Source organism: Catharus ustulatus, chromosome 28 (assembly GCF_009819885.2).
Source record: "Catharus ustulatus isolate bCatUst1 chromosome 28, bCatUst1.pri.v2, whole genome shotgun sequence".
Lineage (NCBI taxonomy): Eukaryota > Metazoa > Chordata > Aves > Passeriformes > Turdidae > Catharus > Catharus ustulatus.
The window spans coordinates 6,422,791-6,435,765 of record NC_046248.1 but is presented as its reverse complement, the minus strand read 5'-3'; the positions used below and the strand labels follow the sequence as shown (position 1 = coordinate 6,435,765).

The 12,975-nt window shown below is 50.9% G+C and overlaps 1 protein-coding gene across 1 annotated transcript in view; it reads right to left on the bottom strand.

Annotated features, from left to right (window-relative positions):
• Positions 1 to 1,241: 1,241 nt before the first annotated feature.
• Positions 1,242 to 12,975, bottom strand: part of CADM1 (cell adhesion molecule 1) — a 141,190-nt gene continuing 129,456 nt past the window's right edge. Inside the window, exons 10-13 of the mRNA XM_033081518.1 lie at positions 11,988 to 12,041; positions 10,153 to 10,233; positions 3,541 to 3,672; positions 1,242 to 3,354 (exon numbers count right to left, since the gene is read on the bottom strand). Coding sequence (XP_032937409.1) covers positions 3,236 to 3,354; positions 3,541 to 3,672; positions 10,153 to 10,233; positions 11,988 to 12,041 — 386 coding nt within the window. The 3' untranslated portion in view covers positions 1,242 to 3,235. The remainder of the gene's footprint in view (positions 3,355 to 3,540; positions 3,673 to 10,152; positions 10,234 to 11,987; positions 12,042 to 12,975) is intronic.

Genomic DNA, 12,975 nt, shown 5'->3' with positions numbered 1-12,975 from the left:
CAAGTGTGAGACACAATTAGTGCTGGCTTGAGGGGAAAACCATCGTGAGCCAGCGTTGGGGCGTGTGAGCCGCAAACCTCTTCTGTGCTGAAATAATTGCAATAGCCATGGAAACCATCAAAGCTGCTCTGCTCATTTCAGGTGAGAGAAGAGCAAGCTGCTTTTTTGGCTCTGCCTGATGGTTGTTCCCTCAGTGTCGTGGTTTCTCTCAGAAGAACCTTATTTGTGGCATAACCACGAGGTGCACTGAGTGCCCAAGGGCTGGGCAGTGCCCTTGGTCTGGCACCCACACCTGGTCTGGGCAGCCCCTGTGCTGCCACGCACGCTGCTGTTCCTGGGGTGAGCTCCTCCAAAAGCAATTGTCTTCCTCCTCATCCTTTGTGCAAAACATAAAAGATTAATGACTCTAATTTCAGTGCAGCAGCTGCCTCGCAGCCGGATTTGGGGGGCTGTGGTGGAGGGAAAGGCAGGAGGAGCAGCGAGCTGCCCTGGGCTGAGCAGAGCCAAACGGGTCCTGAGGCAAACAGACATTGTGTGCCACCCCCTGGAAATGCCTCCACCTGGAAATGCCACCACCTGGAAATGCCACACCCTGGAAATGCCACCACCTGGAAATGCCACCAGACATCGTGTGCCACCCCCTGGAAATGCCTCCACCTGGAAATGCCACCACCTGGAAATGCCACACCCTGGAAATGCCACTCCCTGGAAATGCCACCCCCTGGAAATGCCACTCCCTGGAAATGCCACCCCCTGGAAATGCCACCCCCTGGAAATGCCACCACCTGGAAATGCCACCAGACATCGTGTGCCAACACCTGGAAATGCCACCCCTTGGAAATGCCTCCACCTGGAAATGCCACTGTTTTCAGGAAATCTGGCAGTGCCAGGACTGAGTGGGAGTGAAGAACGGGGTGAAGGAGGTCACGTATCCCAACACTCACCTTCCAAGGGAGGATTTAAGGATTTGTCTGCTATTAAGAACTTGTGTACTGACCTACCCCAGCTTGGGAAGGCTGGAATATCAGTTTCAGATCAATTTTCTCCAAGGCATTACTCCTCAAAGAAATTAGCAATTATAAACAAGAAAGTTATGAAATCTGCTCTGTATTATAGGCATCAGTACATCAGGTTTAACTCCTTTTGTGCTGGCAGTGCTGTGTGTGACCTGCTTGGTCCCAGCTGCTCCTGCCCAGTGGTGGAATCTATAACAGCTGGGATAAAGAGTGCAAAACAAGATCTAGTTTTGTAACATTAACTTTTTTTTATTAAGAAGACAGATATTTTATAGTACTTCTTTTCCTTTGTAAAAATGGGATACATGAACCAATACAAAATGTGAATGGGAACAGATGGATATGTATTTTCTTACACTGTAACATCTTCCATGGACACCTTAAAACAGAACTGGCCTAAGGGGAAAAAATAAAAAGGCCGGGTAAATAAAGAACAAGGTTGTTTATCATCAGTTCCGCGTTCTTCATTTGTGATCCTCCTTTAAACAAGGTTGTTCTTTCTTCACGCTTCAAAGTCCTAATGATCTAAAGCTGTACAAAGTAATACTCAACAATACATTTCAACAGTGCACTGTATACTGAAGAAAAAATACATAAACCGATATACAACTAAAATTAATAATTTCCTGTTTTTTCTCCTGTTTTTATGCGGGTTTTTTTTTATTATTTTTCCAATGAGTGGGGCCGAAATTTTGCAATCTACCTGAGACGGAAAACACCAATCAAACACATGAACCTGAGACATGTCAACATTGTAAGTCAAAGTTACATCGGTAACACTGCACTACGGTACACTTCCAAACAAATATGGGCTGCTCAGGGCCAGGATGCCCGTCCCGCGCCGCCGGGCCACGGCGCCCCGGCTCCAACCCGGCTGCTTCTCACCGCGATGGGGTTTGGCAATGGTGCTGAGGGCTCAGGGGAGAGCTGCGCTCGACAAAAGCTGCTCGGAGTACAGGGGTGTTCCGCGAGGTTCTGCTCGTGCGGAGGGCACAGACGGAATGCTGCTGGGGAACGGCTGCCGCGCCGCCCTGCTCCCAAAGGAATCCCACTTTGTAATGGTTCTGCCCAAAGACAGCAATTAAAAAACAAACGCACCGAAATGGCCCACCCCCCAAACCCCTAAAAAAAACCCCCAAACCTGACACTAAGTTAATGCTTTCCTTAAATAAATCAGATACATTTGCCACATAAACACAATAAAAAAGTATCGCTCGAAATCCATGATTACTCACCAAAAAAAAGTCAGCATATATAACTTTATACCATCTTCCCACTGTTTGCTACCTGTCGCTTACAATTCCGATTGAGCCAGAGTCTCCTGTGCACCTATGGCTTTAGTGGTCATTAGCACGCTCGTTTCAACACCAATTCCCGCGTTTTACTCAGCAGGTAGGAAAAAAAAGGCAGTTTTGTTCATCCAGCCGCTCTCCAGGTCTGGGCTCACGTGCCAGAGGGGAGAGGATGAGGAGAAGCCCCCGCAGCCGGGAGGGCTCTGCCTGCCCAGCAGGGACCCTGCTCCTGCACCCCGCGGCCGAGCAGCGCCTCTGCCGAGCTCCAGCCCAATTCCCAGCCGCCACCATCGAGAGCACCTGAAACAGCCACAAAAGGGGGCTCGGGGGGTGGTGTCCGAGCCCTGACGGCAACAGGGGAACGGGACATGGGCACACTGAACGGCAGACTACGCATCTAAAATGTGCTGGTTCTCCTCCGATGAGCTCGAGTTCTGAACGGAAACCGGTGAAGAGAAAAAAGGGGAAACACCTTCAGAGAAACGCACCTACTCCACGGGGTCCCAGCTGGCAACTCCAGAAACAGGAAAGGGGAAATGAAGAGCCACAGAAACCCGAAGGGAACTAACGCACAGAAGCCCCTCTTCTTCCCAGCCTCCCCCCGACCCGAACAAACAGAAATTAAACAAGGCACAGAATCTTCTGCAAATGACTTCACTAAACTAAATCCAAGCTGGACTTGGCCAAAAAAATAAAACCCAAACGAACTGAGGTGTCGAACAGCAGAGTGTACTTTACGAGGAATATTTTTACACAGCAAATCCCAGACCTTCCCGGCCTCACCGCTCTCCACCCATTTGCTTTTTTTTCCTTAAAAAAAAAAGACACAAGCTGGTTGCAACTTCCAAGATCACTGTCTTTGTAGCGTTTAAATAGGGCCAGTAGTAACCGTCCACGGTTGGACACCTCATGGGAACCAAGGCTGCTCTAGATGAAGTACTCTTTCTTTTCCTCGGAGTTGTTTTGTCCCCCCTCTGCGTTGATGATGGCTGTGTCTGCGTCGGCCGCATCATCTGCTCCTTTGGCTTCGTGAGTGAAGTATGTACCTGCAAGGGAACGGAGGCTCAGTGACTCTTTGGGGGTGTTGGTGCGGCGCTGAGGGAGCGATCGACAAAGGAAACAAAGGTGGCACCAGCAGAGAAACGGGGGGTCTGTCACATCAGACATGACAACACCACCGAGGGGACACACGCGCCTGGCCTTTCATCCTCCGGCTTTGGTCTCTGTCTTACCTTTATGTCTGGCAAAATATCGCCCTAAAATGATGAGCAGGCAAAGCATCGCAAAGACGACGACGGCCACGACGCCACCAACCACGGCGTGGTCCACGCTCCGTATGGCCCCCTCCTCACCCGCACGGGAATCTGTTGGGATCAGAGCAGGAATGAGAACTGGGCACTCACTACGGCTCTCGGCAGGCTCTGGCTGCAGCTGCTGTCAGGATGGCAGAGCTGCCCTCAGGCTCTCCAGAGGAGCAGGGGTGAAGCACGGAGCTAACTAGACAGATGAGTTCAGGCAGAGGAGCCGAACTGATCTGGCGCTCGACTCGCGAGGTGTTCTCCGCTAAAAGCAGCAGCACTATGACTACGCACGTGGGAGACAGCAGGAGAGGGACGAAGGGCACATGGAGTCATTGGTGGGGGTCCTTTTGGGAATTTCCCTACAGTGCTCCCCAAATCTCAGCCTTCCTGGTGGCTGGGGCACGGAGAAGATCAGTACAATGCGGGAATATTAATTGTTAGCTCTGAGAAACGTCATTAACGAGTGCCCTGCTGAAAACACTGCAACTTCCCAAAACACTCCTTGTCCCAAACCCAACCCACCCAGCACAGAAAATGTTTACAGCCATCCTCTGCCCTGACTGAACTGGGTTCCACCACGAACCCCCAGCTTTACTGTTCAGTGTCCACAAGGACACAGCACTCCTGACCCAAAGCTAGCACTGAGGCTGGCAGTAAGCAGTGACTGCACAGTGCTTCCCCACGTTTATTTAACTCCTCAGCACACAATTAGTTTCCTTTCAGAAGCGCCTCTCCCTCGGGATGCCGTCACCTGGGAGAGGGATGACTGATGTGGCTGAGGAACAGCTCCGGAATGAACCCCGGATGAGCTATGGCCATGTAAAATGAATGTATAGCAGTGTAAACAATTTTAATTTAAGAACGCAGCTACATCAACCCTCGCTGCAATCCTAATGGCAACTGAGATTTATAACACAGTAAAAAACAATTATTCTCCCGCTGATTAATACATTAACATTTTGGAATGGAAGCTAAACCATTGTCTCTTTTTTTTAGTGAGTCAAGCGCGACACCTCTATTAAAATGATTTACTGGCCATACCTTACAATTTAAGCACAGCAGCAACAGAAACGGTAAAAATCTTTTAACTTTACATGATTTGTGAAGTCATATGTGAAGGATTTACCATTTAAATCTTTCACTACAAGAAGCACATGGCCCATAAATCTGCCCTGCCTGCGCCTGCCTGGACACCTCGGAGAAATGCGTTTTGCCAGGACGACTGAGAGAGCAAATGCAAGTCAATTTTTAAGAAAGATTTATCTCCGTCTCCCTCCAAAGAACAGAGCAAATCTCTGAAGCCTCCACCTCTAATAATATTTGAAGTTTATCGATCAAGCGTACAGATCCGTGACAGCTAAAGGTAATGGGGCTCTTTTGAGCCGAGACCTGATACAAAGCTTTCGAGCAGCAGCTGGGATTTACGCTTTCCATCGATATTTCCAATTCTGCTCCAAGATTAAGGAGTGAGGGACCCAAGTAAATAACTTGGGACCAAGAGCACCACAAAGCGCCTTTTAATTAAAACAATTTAAGAAAAAAAGCCCCTCTGAGTAACCTTTGAGAGCAGGAGCCTCAGTGCGGGCAGGGAGATGCTGGGATGAGCTGGGGCATGGCGAGGGACACTGTGGAGATCCTTCCAGCAGCTTGGCAGATAAGGTAAGAACTGCAGCCAAAAAAGATTATCCTCCTGCAAACCAAAAGCCTTCACTGTCACATCCCTGAACTCCACACCATGGCACTGTGGTGACAGTGTGCCAAGGAATTCAGAAGCACAGCAAAGGGAAACCTTCTGTCTCATCTCCAGTGGGAACAGACCATGCTGTGATCACTTCCCAGCATCTGCTCTGTGGTGAGCAGCTCAACATCCCTGCACGCTGAGGGAAAGGTGCCCATGGACACCCATGGGGTGCTGAGCTGGTCCCATGCCCAGGCTCAGGATCTGCTGCTTGCCCAGAGTGGCAGCTGGGGAAATCCAGTCACACCAGAGCTCCCAGTCCGACAGAGCCTTCCCACTGCCGCTCCAGCTCGGCTAATCTGAACCTGCTCTCTGCAAAGCAACTAAACTGGCTCATCTGCTGCAGCAGCTGCTTTAGGCACGCTTCACTCTGCTTTTTCCTTGTTTTTTCAGAAACTTTGCGCCCAGTTCCGCTCAGTTGCGTTTGGAGCAGGCAGCAGCATCCCAGCCTGGGTGGATGAGTGCCTTGTTGACATCTGGAACAGCTGAGGGGCATAAACACGCTGAGTTACGGCTCTGTAATGTGCTTCCAGCAGGATTTTGCATCAAGAGGCATTTTTTCTTCATCATCATAAATTAAGGTTCTGCAAAGACGAAGCTGTGTGTTCGTGCTGGCGGCGGCAGCCTCCACGCTGTCCCACCGACCCACTGCTGCAGAGGGGGCTGTGCCAGAGCCTCGTGCCTCACACATTGCTCACTCTTCCCCCTGACCGGCATCGTGCCAGGAGCAGGGACAGAGGGCTCCCCTGGGAGGGGACTCTGGCCTAAAGCCTTGCCAGGTTTGCTCAGCAGACATTGTTAAGCGTGAGTTCCTCTGCTGAGACGTGCAGGGCCATTTTTCTCAACTGCTCCTCTTAAGGAAGACCCCTGCCAGGTGCCAGCCCCAAGTTCACACTGTCATACACGTGGCTAAACATCTTCAGGCTTACACACAGCCCACAACACGCCTGCTGCAGCATCTCCTCTCCTTGCCTCACCAAACCCCGCATGCTCTGGCAGCATGACCCAGCACCAAGAGCTCTGCCAGCCCAGCAAAGCCCAAATCCAGCGCCAGCGATCCCCACACTGCTCCAGCAAACCTGGCTGTGTGCCACCAGCACAGGAACAGCCCCTCCACATCCTGTCCCTTGCTATTTCTTCGGTAATTAACGAAGTGTCAGGTCTATGGAACAAGGAATAATTCCCCAAAGCCAAGGAAAGACTTGACCTTAATAACCGGAATCTGCTTTAAATGCTGTCTCCAATTCACCCGAGCTATTCCCGCCTCCTATCTCTGATTAAACCAGAAATCACAACTTTATTGCTGAAGAGGGAACAGTCGAGATGGCAGGAACTGACAAAATGCCACATTATTTGCTAATCCTAATATGTTATTCTTCCTCAAGATTTGCTTTTCTCAGCACCAATTCAATTACAGATGCTACAAATCCTTCTGACATTTAATTCCCTCTTGTCAGGGCGCAGTAAATGTATACATGCAGAGCTTTCCCATTAGGATGTTAATATATATTGGAGCAAGCTGGATCCCGGCCTCTCCAGCGAATCATCAGGAATTTTCCTACCAGGGTTTTGTTTTGGGTTTGCTTGTGAGTTTTTGTGGGTGGGGCAGAAGGAGGGAGGGAAGGGCAGGGAGGGAGCAGACATGACAGCATGTTGTCACCAACATGCCCCTCAGGGCTACTCTGCAGCTACGGTGCACCCTGGCTGAACCACTCTTGGGTCGATGCTTTGCTTGGCACCAAAGCACCTTAAAGGAAAACTGCAGCAGGAATGGCACAATCCACTTGTCAGAGCTGAACTCATGCAGGAAAAAAAAAAAATCAATTTGTCTTCCCAAGTGCTGTGCTGCTCCCCCAAGGGACTGGCATGGCTGTGCCCCACAACAGGGGATGCCAGGGTTTCATGGGGTGCAGCACTGGGCCCGTTTGCCCGTGGTGCAGATCCATGAACAGCAGCAGGAGCGCTCCAGAGCCTCTTCCAGGGTGGCCACAAAGAGACTTGGGCAGCTTGAAATTTGTTTTTGCTGATTATTTTTGCCAGCTGCTCGTGTAATCAACAAAATAGTGATTACACTGCTGGAATGGCAACCTTGAAGTTTTCCTTTAAACAAAAAGCACGGCTCAGCAAACAGCACATAGACAGGAGAGAAGGGGTTTGGGACTGGCTCCTACTCATCACAGAACTAAGGAACTAATTCCAAAGGTCAGGAGCAGTACAGAGCAGATGCTGAGCTGGGGATGGTCCCTCTAAGCACTGACAATCATCATCTGCAATTCACACCTGCAGGTTCTCAGCTATGGGGGCTTTGGGGGACTCTCCTACAAAGTGAATGCATTAATGAATCCAGGTTTCTAACATTTCTACCAATGTAAGTGCTAAAACCAGCTTTCTGTGGGCTCTCAAGAAAAATGTTGGTGATGGTAAGAGCAGCACTCTGACAGTCTGGGTCAGTGCTTACACTGAGGTTTAGCAGAGTGAAGACTTCTCTGCTCCCAACTTCTCAGTGAAAAGGTTCCACTAAATTCCACTTTAATGAGGCTTTAAATATAGATGTATCTACGAGTATCCCACTCTTTCTGTCAGCAGCAGCATCTCAAGACTAAAAGCAAGACTGGGTTGGACCGGGCTGTCTGTGATTTAAATCCTTCTACCCACACTAGCAGCTCCAGACCCATCTGGGTGAAACCACCCCACATTTACCTTCAGCCGCGGCTCCCGCGAGGCTCGAGGTGGTGACTTGGGGCTCACCTTGGTGACTGGGTCACCTCTGCACACACGAGCATCCTTGGGGCTCACCTTGGTGACCTGGTCACCTCTGCACACACCAGCATCCTGCAGTGCCCAGAGGCAGCGGCTCCTTCCAGGGACCTCCTGCAGCCGGGCTGAGCCAGCGCTGCCTCTCCACCGCCGCCGCACCGCTCCTGACCCTGCTGCTGCTGCAACCTGCTCCAGCACCCTCCCCAGCCCATGTTTTATGGGACCCCTGCCTCCTGTCCTTTCTCCTCAGCTCCCTCCAGCTTCACATTCTGCAACGTTTTGGGTATCTCTGACCTTCCTCTATGTGCATTTCTGCTGTAAAAGCAGAGAACAGAGGGAAACTTCTATGAAAATGTAGTTTAGACATTAATTTTGGCATATTGGGATTTATTGCTGCACTTGCACAAAAATTTACCTTCAATTTCTGGGTGAAAATTCATGTCAAGCTCCTGACATCGGACAGTGTGGGCTGAACTTCTGGGCAGGAGCAAGCTTATACACACCAACCCCTCTGACAGCTCCTGAGCTTCCAAGGTAACACCTGCACCACAGCAGGGGAAAGGAAACCTCTGCCAATGGCTTTGAGTAATTCCTGAACAAGTGATCTCTTCTAAATCTGGTTACAGTTTAGTTTATTAAATGATTATCTCATCACTATGCCTGAATATCCCACAGGTCATGATTTGGGTGCTTAATGGCCTTAAGTCACTTGAGCACTCCTGAAATTCTGGTGAGCCAATTATTCCTTTTCCCTGGAGGTAGGAAACATCAGGATTGCACTGACACTTCCCAACTGAATCTGGGGTCAATTATTTTGTGGAATAAAGCTTTTGAAATGATGGAGCAGCACCAGAGGTTGGACTTGGCAGGGGGTGCTGGTGGAAGAACAGGCTGCTGTTACTCCATGAACACTACAGACCACTTAGACATGACTTGGGAGGACAGAAATCACTGCCTGTGTGTGACAGGATGAGCTATAATGTTATTCATTCCCACAGCGTGGTGTGGAGCAGGCTACCCCTCCTCCAATTTATTGAGGGGCCGTTAAAGAGCAGCGTTAACCTGCCTGTCGTATCGTAATTGAATTTGGTCTAATTTAAACCAGAGAAATTTGAGGAGTTCATCCTTCTTCAATCAATAAGCTCCCCTTCAGCGACCCATTTCAAGATCGCTTCATAAAAAATAATGCTCCTTGTTTGAATAAATGTGCTCAGCCTGGCAGAGCCCAGAGCTGCATGGCTGCTCCCATGGACTCTGTGTGGAGAGGGGAGCCCTCGATCCAGCAGCACCCCTGGGCACAGCTGCTGACGGGGTTTTGGGCAGGGAACGGTGCTCTGCTTGGCAGGAGGTGCCCGTGCTCTGGAGCAGGGCCAGGAGAGCTTGGGGCAGGTCCCTGGAGTGCTGTGCCCTGCCCATGGCAGAGTCTGTGTGTGTGCACCACGGCAGAGTCTGTGTGTGTGCACCACGGCAGAGTCTGTGTGTGTGCACACCATGGCAGAGTCTGTGTGTGTCCACCTGCACGCTCAGGTGTGCACCTGCATGGCCAGGTGTGCACAACACACACACCCAGATGTGCACAACACACACCCAGGTGTGCACAACACACACAGGTGTGCACAACACATGCCCAGGTGTGCACAGCACACGTGTCCAGGTGTGCACAGCACACACACGCCCAGGTGTGCATCTGCATGGCCAGGTGTGCACAACACACACACCCAGGTGTGCACCTGCATGCCCAGGTGTGCACAACACACACACCCAGGTGTGCACAACACACGTGCCCAGGTGTGCACAGCACACGTGTCCAGGTGTGCACAGCACACACACAGGTGTGCACCTGCATGCCCAGGTGTGCACAACACATGTGCCCAGGTGTGCCTCATGATTCCCAGTGCTGCAGGAACCCTGCCTGCAATAAGGAGCTGACAGGTGCCAGGCCAGCCCTCTCTGTACCCCGCGGGGCTCAGGATGTGAGGAACAGAAGGAGGACTGCGAGAGGCACGGACACACAGAGCTCACAGAGCTCGGCTCTGCACTCAGGCTACCTGGGCGGGAGGCAAGGGATGCATTACTTAATTGCTCAGTCGGCAGAGCCTCGGAGGAAGCTGTGGGCAGGACAGATGTACCTGGAAGGAACAGCACACTGAGCAAACACGGAGCAGCCCCGCGCCCGCCACGCCACGGCCCGTGGGCGAGCAGTGCCCTGCATCCCTCGGGGTGCCCAGGGCTCCCAGAACCGCTCCCAACTGAGCTCAGCTCCAGCACTCACCTGCACCACCCACCTGAGAGCCCCAAGGTCACAAAAACATGAGCTGTTTCAGTTTCCCAGCATTCTGAGCTGGGGCTCTCTCTGGTGCCTCCCCCATACTGACCCATAGGAGCCTGACTACAGCTGACCAGCAGTGACCACCCTCTGGGCAGGCAGCAGCAACCTTGAGAGCAACGAGCAAAATTTTGGAATTCTTAGGGGAAAAAAAATCAGTGGCCAAACGAGATGCTCCACAAAGGCTGTTTGGCAGCACGGACAGGTGCTTGCTGTGTTCTGTTATGGTGGGGGAAATTTTGCCTTCCATTCCAGGCTCAGAAAAAGGACTACACTGAGCTGTGTGCTTAGGGAAAGGTGTGAGCCCCTCTGGGCAGCACAGGCAGGGGTGCAAACACCCATTCTGGGCAAATCCTTTGAGGAATTTTTTCAGCTTCTTCTCTTAATTCATCGAAAGTTGTATTTTTCCTTAAAAAAATGGATTTTTAAAAAGTAAAAGAACTTACTACAGCAAAACAATTTCCCCCATCCACCCAGGGATGTTCACCAGAGCCCTGGTGCATCTTACCTACGGGATCTGTCCTGGGCCTGCAATAATAATTGTTAGCATTGCTCAGTGTTAGAACATCCAGAATGAATCCATCACTTCTGACCTCTTGGCCAAAGCACACCTGTAGTGGCTCGTGGGATGGAAGGTTCCTGATCAGATCAGGTGAGAGGGAACCATTTGATGGAATAAGGTGAGGATTTGGGTGTTTTTTGGGTATTTTTTTGCTCCATGCTGAACCCCTGAGAGGAGCAGCACTGGGCTCCAACCCCCTGGGCTGCTCCTGCCCCATGGCCAGGGCTATGCACCAACCAGAGCCTGGCAGGTACCAGGAGTCTGCAGGGATGCTCTGCAAGGGGGGCAAAAAAAAAAAAAAAAAAGGTGCATTTCTATAGGAAAAAATGAAAAACAGAGATTTAGGTTTGTACCACTGTTACAGGCTCTGCTCTGAATGCACCCAACTGCATCCACTAGAGATGCTGTTATGCTTTAATCAGCACTAATTGGCAAGGACCAGCCATGAGGATGCATTTATACCCCTTTCAGTCCAGTGTGGATAAAAAGAGGCTTGAACCATTAATTGGTTTGGCCTCACTGATGAAACAACACCTCCTTTTATCCCCAGTCTGATGTTGGCATGGTGAGGAATCCCCGAGCAGCCAAGGGTTAGTGCTGGCCACCTGCTTTAAGGGGGGGTTCACACAACATGGCAGAGTCAAGTGTTTTACAAACAGAAGAATAAACTCAACCGGTCTCCAAATCAGCATTCAAAAAATCCCAGCCAGGAGGGAACCACGGTGGTTGGCCTTGGTGCCCTGCACCTCCTGTCCCATGTCTGAGGATGCCACACAGAAATGGGTGACAAAAACAAAAAAAAAATTAAAAAATAAAAAAAAAAAAAAGGGGAGGAGAACCCCAACAGAAAGGAGAGCACTTCCAAGCTGCGAGAGCATGGGGGAATGGCTGTGCCACAGCGACTGCACAATGCAACATGGGCAAGATGCAGAAATCAGAGTGGAACCAGTGTCTAGCGAAGGACAGCAGCGGGGTGCCTACAGACTAGCCCTTACCTGAGAGATCCCCATAGTCCAGCTCCTCGGCCGAATTGGGCAACTGAGTAAAGCCTTACAAGTAAAAACAGACTCGTTTTTCTCTGCGTTTCTCAAGCGACAAAAAACAACACACTTAAGAACTGAGGATGAGTTTCTTGGGGGGGAAAAAGAGAATGTGTCAGTCACTTGCCACTGTCTGCCAGGGCGGGCAGAGCCATCGTGTGACACCAGTGGCCTTTATTACAGACAGAAATGCTCCTCACTCTACACTGTTGGCACACGAACCATGGCACTGAGACCACCCATAACAGCATGCAGAGCCCCCAAACTCTGCCTCTGGCCGCCACAATTTCCCAATTTAGTCCAGGCTGATTTCGGCCCTGCATACAGAGAGCAATGCAAAACTCGCCTCCAATTTTGCACCCAATCCAATTAGTTTTGGTGATGGTGACAAGCCTGGACACTTCTCGATGAGAGAATGCAAATATTGCACAGTGCATGTCATGGCCTGCTCGCAGGCTGCGGGCTGTGTCCTCTGCCAAACCATCCCACAAACCAGCCTGTTTTCATTTGCCCAAACGTGCTGGATTTATGGGAAAAGCATCTGTCCTCTGTAAAGCCATCAGGGAGGCATGTGTTTGTGGCCAGCACGGGCAGCCAGGGCTGTCCCTGCTTGGTTTGGGAGTGCGAGGAAGAGCTGGGGTCTGCAGGCAGAGCATCCCCAGGCTGCACATCCCAGCACCAGTGACACCAGTCAGGGCACACCAGTGCAGGGAGGCCACCCAGACTTACTGAAATGTGGGCTGGGGCAGTGTCACCCTGTGGGCTGCGACTTCCAGGGCTCATCCTTGCTGCTGGCCACCAAAAGCAAATGCATAAGCAAAGAAAAAAATTTGCTATGAAGAGATCCTGCATCCCTGGGCACTGGGGAACCTGGGATTGTCAGCTCATGGGCTGCTACCAGAGCTGGCTGACTGCTAAAAAAACAGCCAAGCTGTGAGTGCAG